Source organism: Pinus tabuliformis, chromosome 3_2 (genome assembly GCF_031772625.1).
Source record: "Pinus tabuliformis cultivar Carrire ecotype Pingquan chromosome 3_2, CPIR1, whole genome shotgun sequence".
Taxonomy (NCBI): Eukaryota; Viridiplantae; Streptophyta; class Pinopsida; order Pinales; family Pinaceae; genus Pinus; species Pinus tabuliformis.
This window is the reverse complement of record NC_142302.1, coordinates 79,217,402-79,228,943: the sequence shown is the minus strand read 5'-3', so window position 1 is coordinate 79,228,943 and position 11,542 is coordinate 79,217,402. Positions and strand designations below refer to the sequence as shown.

General features: G+C 35.8%; 1 protein-coding gene across 1 annotated transcript; it reads left to right on the top strand.

Annotated features, from left to right (window-relative positions):
- The first annotated feature begins 9,061 nt into the window (after nucleotides 1–9,061).
- LOC149179940 (S-adenosylmethionine synthase 1-like) lies at nucleotides 9,062–9,832 on the top strand. The gene has a single exon (XM_089413701.1). The coding sequence runs from the start codon at nucleotides 9,062–9,064 to the stop codon at nucleotides 9,830–9,832; it is 771 nt and encodes a 256-aa protein (XP_089269827.1).
- Nucleotides 9,833–11,542: the final 1,710 nt, after the last annotated feature.

Here is an 11,542-nt window from a genome sequence, read left to right as displayed (position 1 = left end):
AGTCTCTGTTGTTTTTCCATGATCTTGGGTCTAGGATAGAATCTTAGAATCTCTGACGCTACCAAACCAAGAATCAAAACGATACTACTTTTCACAGCGGAATATAAACAATAGTAAATCTACTAGTGCACAAAATATAGACAACTTTTTACAATTTTCAACACAACTTCGTTATGTTAATAAAACTGAATAATACAACAATCCAGGGCTCCTGTACCAAGGATAATGGACATCATACATCTACTAGTACAAGAATAAAAAATTGGGGCTTGGTGTCAATCTATCGACAACTAATCTACCGTCAATAAGATACTCGAACCATCTGGTTGTCGCATGCTATCTCAACTCCTCTCGGTCGTGCCCTATACCTGCTCGGTCCTTCGGCTCCTGATCTACAACTCTTCCTCTATCAATGCTACAAGTCCATCTAGCCACTGAACCTCGATTATCAATCTGATCACTAGTTGTGCCTTAGTCCATCAAGGGCTCAACACATCGAGATTCTTGTCGATTTGTTCACACTCTATTTGTGAACAACTCTCAATCTGCCCATTCCTGCTCCTCATCTACTCAGGGACTTCAACCCACTATGGTCTTCCTATGTTGCTTCAATGATGACCACCATAGGGCAAGAAGGGTTGCCACCTATCACTACAAGATGTCCATATCCCACAATGAACATGGGCTAGGAGGACTGCCCATCATCTGTTATAGAATTCCTTCTCCACATATATGTCCAGGGTTTCTCAACTGCTCCTCTAGATCATCAACCCTTGATCTCAACAACTAGCACTATAGCAACCATCTAAGTCCATGAAGATGGTGCACACCGGGCTCCAACTTGAGCACTATCACGCTATCCTCCAATAGACCATAAATTCCAAATACCTATCCACACTTGGTCCACTCTCATAGTGCCCTCCAACAGTCCACTAGCGACCAAGTCTGTTGTAGCATCTGCTCCTAGTTAAGGCATCCAAACATCTAGGAAACCCCTCCTCTTGGTTGCCAACAAACTCCTCAAATTATCCTCTACTAGGAAACCCATCAAACCATCATCCAAGAGGCTATCTGCAACTCCTTCTGTTGCTACCCTCTTGCCTAAGGATTTTTGTTTCATACTATAACATCTACCCATTAAGAAACCATTTCTTCTAGCTGCCACAATCATCCAACAAGTGTCCAACCTTGACACTACATCCCTAACATCAAACTCATCATTAATAGATCCCTCTAGGGCTTGTATGAAATTGTTGTAGGTTCTTGCTTCTTGTTAGGGCATCTAACAGTCTACGTTAACCCTTCCTCCAATCTTCAAGACCCTTATCTCAGCTGTAGCTTCCCTCAATCATAATCCTACCTTCCTTTGCTGCCATCTAGAGCTATACCACACCCTAATAGCCCTCACGGTTCCCTGATCTAGGGAGGTATAGGACTGTCGTCCTTTTGCTCAAGAAAACTAGAAATGCGACCTTCCTTTTTGAGGTATGTTCTACACTTGAAACACCATCAATATTACCCATATCTCTTTCAATTTTCACATGGAGAAATCGACTCCTCAAAATAAGGATTCTACTCTCAAATCCATGCATAAACAATCCTCAACTTGTCCCTCAAGTCTTGGCCTGGTTAGGGCATAAAATTTCTGCATAAAACTCAGATTTTATCCACCCTAAAAGCCTCCTTTCCACGTGTTCTTGTTGAATATGTCTGTGACCTTGTTTACAGATACTTACTCGACCTCACTAAACATGCCTTCTACCCACCTACACTTGCAACAGAGAAATATTGCCTGTAACATAGAAAATACTTGCTAATTTTATGCCCAAGACAACCCTTCACCTACTCGACCTAGTCTCCTTCAGACTCTCTCTCTCTCACTGGATGCATCTGCCCAAAACCATCCCAAACAGTCACAAAAATGACCTCATTCTCCTCTTCACTGGGTCTCATGGGGATGCGGCTCTCTGAGGTAGACTTTGGCCTCAATTTCAGACTTCTGTTAAGAGAAAGAAAGCTCTCCTACGATCATACAATGAGGCTCCTCATCATCCTTTATATACACTTCTATGGGTAAAATCTCAAGCCATTTTTGGGGGCACCTTTAGGCTAGCAAACCTACAACTTTGACATTTACGCCCATGCAATATTACCCTTATAACTTCAAAAATTCATAACTCTAGTTCTACAACTCGGAATTGAGTGATTCCACTTGCATCTTTCTTGTCTTGATGTCCTTTATCATCTCAACCCATCAAATATATAAATATGCACTTGTATTTTCCCCAAATATCGATGGGTGCGAGGCCATAAGCTTGGGTTTCAAGCCCACAAGGCTACTTGTGGAGTTCTTTCCTCCAAATCCTCGATCCTCAAGGCTTGGATTACCTCCCAAGCTAAAAAAATCAACAATTTTTTCTCTCTTTGAAGTTGTTGTTTCTTTGCGAGATCATTTATGCCACGATAAAGAACTCATTTTGCAAACCTTTGTGGAAAAAACATTGTGTGGGTTGTTTTTTCCTATGATTTTATTTCTTGATTTATGTTGCTACAAGGCTTAACATAAAATATTTCGATAATATGTAAGATTATACAACAATTGGAGCGATAATCCATTGAGAAGCTACATAGCCATATGGAAAGGGTCGACTAGATGCTAGCCTACTCGGTGGATTGCTTGGTTGAAGGTTGAACTAATCTTTTGGGGAGGCAACTTCAATAGGGAGATGAGTAGAATTCATCAAACCATTGACTCGAAGATTGGAAATTCTCAGCTTGAAGTCACTCATAGCCAAATCATAAAGGTGTGGATACTTTAGACATAGTTGAGGGTGATATTCTCTTTTCAGTACCAAGCCTACCTCACTATCAAAATTATGTAATGAACTTAAGAGGAGGTGTGGTTCACAAAATGACAACTTGAGGTAAAGTATTGTGGTAGCGATAAGTCATTATTCAACAATCACTTTTATATAAAAATCCCAAACATTTATTTTTATATTTTAGATCAATTTTATTTACTAGCTTGCACTTCAAGTTTATAACATTAATAACTAGTTTTCTACACTGGCGTTTTGAGAAATAAAGTTATATTTTAGCCAAGGGTTAATATAACATATTTTGAGTTTTCTTTCCATATATATTTCGTGGTATATTGATTTTTCCACGGTAGATTTGGGTTATTTTCTTGTTGTAACATATTAGATCTAATGAGTTGTCAAGGTTCCAAGCACTCTTCAAGTAAGTATTTTACATTGGGACTTCATAGATAGGCTCCATATTAATTATGGTTGTTTATATCTCATATTTTAGAGTCCAAAAATATTGTTCTTCAGTTGTTATAAGTATAATTTCTCTGTTGGAAATCTTCTAGGTAGTGTACCCAATGGGATTTAATCCCTTAACCTTAACAGATCAATTTCCAACTTGATGGAAATTGCACAGTGTTGTTGGTGATAGGATTTAAAATGCTTCTAAAGGACCTATCTAACATCTCGTAGCCTCGCCACCCCTAAATATTTGATCTAAAGTGCTAGGGAACTATTTGTGTGGTCATTTTCAAGGGGATTTGCTATTTCGCATGTGTTTTTCTACAAATTTTATAGTTTGTAGTCATAGGAAAGCAAATAAAATAATGAAAGAAACCCTCCAAATAAATCTCCATTCGTAGAAATAACTATATGTTTGATTTTGAATTTTTAGTACACTCATTTTGACTATATACATTAATATATTTCTTGAATATGAGTGTCATATATTGCTGGTTACAAGTATTTTCTCTAGATTTTTGACACTATTAATAGGATAGCAAACAATTAACTCCACCACTTCATCCACAAACATCATTTAAGGCATTGATCCTCATATATTTGGGTGAAGTATTCAAACGAAATCCTCCCATAGCCTTTAAGGAAGTAGTTGGGCTTAAAGAGTAGGGATTTTGGCCGAGGTGATATTGGGCCCTCATCATGCGTGTGCTAATCATAGTAGGTTGAGAATACCTTAGTAATGCTACTAAATATTGACCTTTAACATTTTTTTCATTGTTGTAGGGGAGAAGGTCAATCAACTCGGTTGCACACAACATCATTATTGGTAAGATTTGCAATTTGTATTTATACTTTGACAAGATCACTGTTTAATGACTAACTTGCAGGATCTCACATGGTGAATCCACTTCAAAAAAAAATAAAGAGGTACAACATAATAAATCACTTTCCAAGGTAAGGAAAAAGGTAAGTGAGGAATATATTGGTGACTCCATTATGTTATCTTCATTTATATTTTTCATCTTATATTTTCCTTCTAGCCTTCTACCAAATTTTTACAACTAATAAAAAGGTGGAGCTACCTCCTTGGAGAGCACCATGGTATGATCCAAATGATTTTTCAGGTATGAGGGGTTTTACACATGTTTATAAAATTGGTTCACCTAACCGATCTTTCTTCTATGGATATGAGGAATCAATCATAAATCACTTTTACATGTTTATCAAATATTGTGATAAAAATTTCTTTCTCCCTGAGGATATCATGACATGTCAAATAATGGTAAGTTTGGAAGGATCTGGAATGATTTAGTACAAAATCCTTAGTGACGATATGTTTGCATCCTTTGCAAAATTTCTAGAAGCATTTTGTGCAAAACGGGATAATCATTTAGAAATGAGGCTTCCCTTCGTTCAAGAAATTGAAAGGCTATATTTGGCATAGAAAATTCTAGAAGAAGGCCCTTGCCCTTTACCTTTAGTTGGGGAAATCAATGACAAAGAATAATATTTCCATAAAGAGGCTCAACCTTCATCTCCTTTCCCCAAGCCACTATTGTATGACGTTGAAAATAGTGGTAAATGAGATTTTATTGGGGAAGAAAATCAAGAGACTGTGAGCATACATCTCAAGAAGGAAGAAGACCTTACAACAAAATTGAGTGCATCAACTCAAGAGGAGAACAATATTGAAGAATACCACCTCACCAAGGGGGACAAAATGGTGGTATTGGCAGGAGATACTTCTACTCAACAAATAATTGAAAAACAAGAATATGTGGAGAGTTTTGATATTAGTATTATTCAAGAACCACCCTCCCTCCTTCATATCAAAGCACATGTTCAAAATCATTCATTCTTGTCCAAGAAAATGATCTAAATGACACATATCCTACTAATTTGGAAGAGGAGGACTAAGTAATTAAGAGTGCTCTTGAAGAGGATGATGACCATAGAGGGATGGAAAATATTGATGCACTCAACAAGTTTAATAGATGTAGATGTGATTTGAAATATTCTTTCTCCATTGGTGACCCTACATATGACATAGATACTAAGGGACATGAAATTGTAGAGTTTTGGTCTCACGAGTAACCAAGTTTTTCCATGGATTAGGAGTATCCATATCAACTCATATTGAGTCAAGTACATAAAGAGGACTTCTACAATCTAGATCCAACAAAAACTCTTCGGCAATGGGCATACTTTATATATGGGTCTTAAGTGTGCAAATCCATTTGTCATGATGAATGCAAACCTTTCATTAGTGGGAAAGCCACAACATCCTCATATTCAAACATACTTCATAAAATTCCAACATCCTTCTCTAAAACAACCAACTATAAGTTTCATTTGTGTGTGCATGTGATTAGTGGCAGCTAGGGATGACAACATTATTTATGTAGGCTCCAATAGGATTTTCCCTCAAAACCTCTCTTGATTACCAACAGAGTGAATTACATCGATGAGTGGCCTTACCCTTTCAATTGGAAAGAAAATTATTATCCTAATTAATCTGTGGATCGAAGAAGCATGTAGTAGTATGGATGAACAATGGCATTTCTTTGATCCTTTTTCATTTAAAGATCATCTTGTTGCATATTTGTTTCGACCTATGAAGCAAGTTATGCAGTACACTTATCATAGGTTCTATGTTTGACTATTTTACTTACAACAAAGCACAAAGGTAAAACCTAGGGTAATGATAATTGTTTTTGGTTGGTCACATTAGCTATATGATTTTACCTATCATATTTCATTTATTTTGATTAGAGTAGGATAGGATGATTACATTGTTTAACATGAGCATTAGATTAGTTTAGTTGTTTATTCCATGCAATTTCCTTTCTAACATAGTTCACAATTTTCGTTTGCAGATTACTGTGGTGTGATTTTTGAATGGAGTTTGGATTTTCCACAGTGTTCATGTTTTTTAGTCGACGTTTCGAGTCTGAAACTAGACTCATCATCAGGACAAAATGTGAGGAGAAAAGAAGGAAATGCAAGGTATAAATATGAAAAACCTAGGTTGTGAAGACCAATGGCCGACTCTTTACCTCATTGATGATTAATTTATTATTATCTTTTAAGTTTTTTGATTTCATAATTAATAATATAATAACTCCTTGTAATTATTTTTAATTTTTATATTAATATTACCATATTATATTTTTTTATTTTATCATTATGCTTCATAATTAAATTTATGCTTTATTAATTATGGTATATTTATGATGCTTTTTTTAATTGATTAAAATGAGATTTTAATATTATTGTTATGTAAGTTTATTTATTATGTCTTCTTATAAATTAATTTATTTGTTATTAAAATCTCTTTTTGTAATCCTTAGATTCTTTAGTATTATTCTTATTAGTATTTTAATATTTAATGCTTTTTTGATTATATTTATTATTTATATTGTTAATGTTATTCTAATTCTATGTTATTATTTTGCTCTAATAATCTATATTATCATTAATGCTATATACTATGAAATTAGCTAAAGTTCTTCTATATATACCTATTGTTATCTACTATAATAGTTATTTATTATGATATTTATTAATGCTCTACTATGTATACTTGTTAATATATTTATTAATTATCTATTATAATAGATGCTTTACTTATGGTTGTTAATCTATATTATTATATATGTTATTTACTAAGATATTTATTAATGTTCTTCTATACATGCTTATTATATCTATTAAAGGTTATAATTGTTTTTATATTTGATGAGGTTAATGTTAGCCTTATTATTTAATTGATATTAAAGTTATTAATGCTTCTATTATATGCATCCATTAATGCTTTTTATACCCTTTATTAGATGATTAATTTTAATTATATTATAGTAAATTTTTTTAGGTTTCATCTTGTCTCGGATTCTTAGGAGCAGCAGGTTAATATTATTATTCTGATGGCAGGTTAGGAATTTCTGACATTGTTATTAAGATTATTAGCGGGGGTTAGCACGGGGTTCCAATTTTTGCTAATTTCCATGCCACCATCCCTATTAAGGTTTTTAGGATGCTTAATGATTTCAATAGCTTCCCTAACTTTACGTTTGAATTGGTGTTCTACATTAGCAATGACTTTGGTGTCTTCTAAGCAAATGTGATGATTAGTTTTACCTACATGCTCAGCTAGGGCTGAGGACTTGGTTCTTTCGTTACGAATGTCTGCACTATGCTCTTTGAGTCTAATCCTAACCGATCTACCAGTTTCTCCTATGTATTGATCCCCACATGAACATTTGATGATATAAACTCCTTTTTGCTGAAATAGCTCTTGGTTATCCTTAACAGATCTCATTCTTTGTTTAATGGTAGACAAGGGTTTGAAAGCAGTTTTTATATTTTTCTTATTGAGGATTTTGGCTATTTTGTCAGTGACCCCCTGGATGTAAGGAAGGCAGGTATTGGAGGTTGGGTCGTCTTTTGATTTGTTTTTATTGTTAACAGTTTTAGCTTTTTGGATGGCTTTGTATATGTTTTCATTGCTGTACCCTAGGTTGGCAAAGGTTCTTTTAAGGTAGGAAATTTCTTCATCGGTATGGTTTATATCAGAGATTCTATAAGCTCTAGTGAAGAGGGTTTGTAGCACCCCCATTTTTTGGGCGGGGTGGTGATGAGAGTCGGCATGAAGGTAGTTATCTGTATGGGCTTTTTTTCTAAAAACTTTGTGACCAATGGAACCATCCTCTCTTCTAATCAGGAGCATGTCTAAGAAAGGAATGCAATTATTTTCTTCAACTTCCATGGTGAATTTGATGTCTTCAGACAAGCTATTGAGGTGATCCAGGAACTTGCTTAGCTCTTTCTCGCCATGAGGCCAATTGACACTGGTGTCATCCACAAACCTAACCCAGGATTTGGGTTTTAGTGGATATGAGTCTAGTGCCTTTTTCTCAAATTTTTCCATGAAAAGGTTTGCCACGATAGGTGAGAGAGGTGAGCCCATAGCAACACCCGAAGTTTGTTCAAATATTTCGCCCTGGAAGGAGAAGAAGGTTGAGCGGAGACAGATTTCGGCTAATTTAGCGGTCTGGGGATCTGCTACATCTTTTACTACTTGGATGGCCTCATCTAGGGGAATTTTGGTGAAGAGCTGGAATTTTCTTGTGTGAGTGACGTTATTTATCTACTTGCTATATTAGTTGCATATTTTTCCTTGTGTTATTACAATTACATTAGTTATTTAATTTTGTTCTAGTTAATTATGTTTTCAGTTGATTTATTTCCATGTTAGGAAGGGATAGGAATCCAATCTGACTCTCTCCTAGTATTTTATGCCTATCTTGCAAGAAGCTAGCTAAATAGACAATCTACTTTGTTTTATTAAGTTATTAGCTTCAGATGAGAGGAAAACAGGGGAATCCTACTTGGCTCATATTATTAGTATTAAGATGGATAGCTTTATCTAGACATCCAAGTCTATAAATGAGGGACATCCTGACAAACTTTTCAATTATATTTTAGATGCCACCTTGGATGCTTTCTTGGAGCAAAATCCTAAAATCAAGGTTGCATGAGAAACTTGCGAAGAGAAACATGAAAATTGCAAGGTCTTGATAAAGATTGAACAACAAAGCCCCGAAATTACATAGGGTGTCCATGACCACCTTACTAAGAAGTCTAAAGGGATTGGTGGAGGAGATCAGGACCACATGTTTGGTATGCTATAGATGAAACTCTAGAGTTAATGCTTCTTACTCATATAGCGACAAAGATTAGATCAAGGTTCACTGACCCATGTTACTGTTGAGGATAAAAATGAGGGAGGGGCAATGGTCCCTTTAAGAGTTCACACTGTGCTCATATCTACTCAACATGGTGAAACTGTTCCTAATGATCAGATTGTAGTTTATCTCAAGGAACATGTCATTAAGCCGGTTGTTCCTTATCAATATCTAGATGAAAATATAATATTCCATTTAAATCCATTTGGGCATTTTTTTATTGGAGGGCCTCATGGAGATGTTGGTCTGACTGGGAGTAAAATTATTATTGATAAATCTGGTGGTTGGGGTGCTCATGGTGGAGGATCCTTTTCTAGAAATGATCCCACTAAAGTGGATCATAGTGGTGCCTACATCGTTAGACAAGCTTCCAAGAGTGTTGTTGCTACTGGGCTGGCACACCACTACCTTGTGCAAGTTTCATATTCCATTGGTGTGTTTGAGACACTTTATATGTTGTTGACACATATGGAACTGGAAAAAATTCTAGATGTTGAAATCATGAAGTTGATCAAAGGAAACTTTGAATTCCACCTTGGCATGATTTCTATCAACCTTGACCTAAAATGGGGAGGCAATAAGAGGTTCCAAAAAATAGTAGCATATGACCATTTTGGTCGGGAGGATCTTGATTTCACTTACGAGGTTGTAAAGGTCCCTAAGTGGGAGAAAGCTTCAAATTGTGAAGTAAGAGGAAGACAAATTTATAAAGTAGGCCACTATTTTAGGGTTCACTCTTTTATATCTTTGGCAACTATTGAATATGAGCATAGGGATGACTATACTATTTTCTCTCAAGTGAAGAACAAGGAGCTCTAGATTCCTTGTTTGCTGGAGGGTGGAGATAATCATCTCTAGATTCCCATGACAATTGAGGTGGAGGCTCATTTCCTTGGATCCCTGGTAAGAGAAATCTGAGGTCTCCTGTGATTTGTATTCTGGCTTTTACAGTGAATTTTGGACCCCCAAATTTGGGTGGTATCACTATGCATTGTGTTGGATGAGGGTGGAGACATATGTCTTTGGATCCCCTTGGGTTCATTGAGGATGGAGGTGGTAGACCTCTAGAATCCTTGATTGAGGATTAATTGCAGTAAAAACTAGCTGGTGGGTGGAGGTGATTGGTCTTCTGGAGTTGCTAATTTTGCTGGTAGTGTTGGTATCATCCTTTGCACAACCTCCTCATGCTCTAGAGTCTGGATCAAGGGTGATTGGGTGGCAAGAGAGGCCATAGTGCAACCCAATATATGGTTGGGTAGAGAATTGCAATCCCCGAATCATTTTTCAAGTCTCATTTTGAGATAAGTATCTATCCCCATTGCTATGAGTAATTGACCTCATGTTATCTTCCTAAAATTCTTAGTATGCGAATTGATTGTGCAAGACATGTCTTGTTATGATGTTGAAATTGATGATTATTTTTTATGGTCTTGACTAATATCTTTGGTGATTTCCTTGATGATGTTTGGGTGATATGATTTCTTGGTATTACATGTGTATAGATTGAAGATGGTGCTACATGGTTCCTATAGGATGTTGTTATGATTATTATTGAGGATTAGCCTCATGTGATGATTAACACACTTGATGGTTAACACACTTTATAATTGGAAGCTTCTTAATGTGATTGTCCTAGGAAAATTTCATACAATTTATGTTGGATCCCTTTCACATTAAAGGTGAAATATTTCTTAACTCTACTCTATGAATATACTATACCCACATAATCAAGACCTAAGAAATTTATCCTAGAGCACTTTAAGAAGGGGTTGTATTCATGGTTGTACACCAACATCCATAATACCAACATACTAAATCTGAATTCCCTTAAGAATATGGGAACAAAGTAGCAACACCTTGCTTAGATGTGGAATGTGGATGCACATTTCAAGCCTATAAGTAATTATGGTGATATTGTTAAACCTTAGTGCAATGGTTGACTGACATCAAATCCATTTCTCCTAGCTAGCAAAAAATGTTGTTATAAATCCAATTACAAGTAACAAACCCTAAATGTGGGTCATTCTCAAACTAAATCACTCTTTTTGGCTTGTTGTTGGATGAAGGCACGGTTATTTCCTAAATTCTTGTCTAGTACATAAGACAAAGGTCCTTCAATTGAGAGCCCTCATTACTATTGCATTGCAAACATGTTTTGCACAGGTCATATTATAGATCTGCAGTAGTGTCATAGAGTAGTTGATTTAGAAATACATAGAAAACATAGGGTTTTTTTAAAGAAGTGGGCGAAGACCATTGTACAAGATTGAAAACATATAATTAGTCCCCCAAAGTATTCACATTTGTAAAGGGAATGAGATATAAGTCCCTCATTTATGGATCAAGGTTTCATGGGGGAGGGGGATTTCACCCTTTGGTGAGAAGGTGAGCTTGTACATGTCCCACATTTACATTTCCATAGCTTGGATATCTACCAAATGGCATCCATTTATAAAATGAATAGGGAAGTGAAAGAAATGAGATATTAAAGAAACCCTTTACTTTATTACCTTAGCCATATTAGTACCA

Coding starts and splice junctions, on each gene's coding strand:
- LOC149179940 (XM_089413701.1), top strand. CDS start 9,062: ATGGTCCCTTTAAGAGTTCACACTGTGCTCATATCTACTCAACATGGT.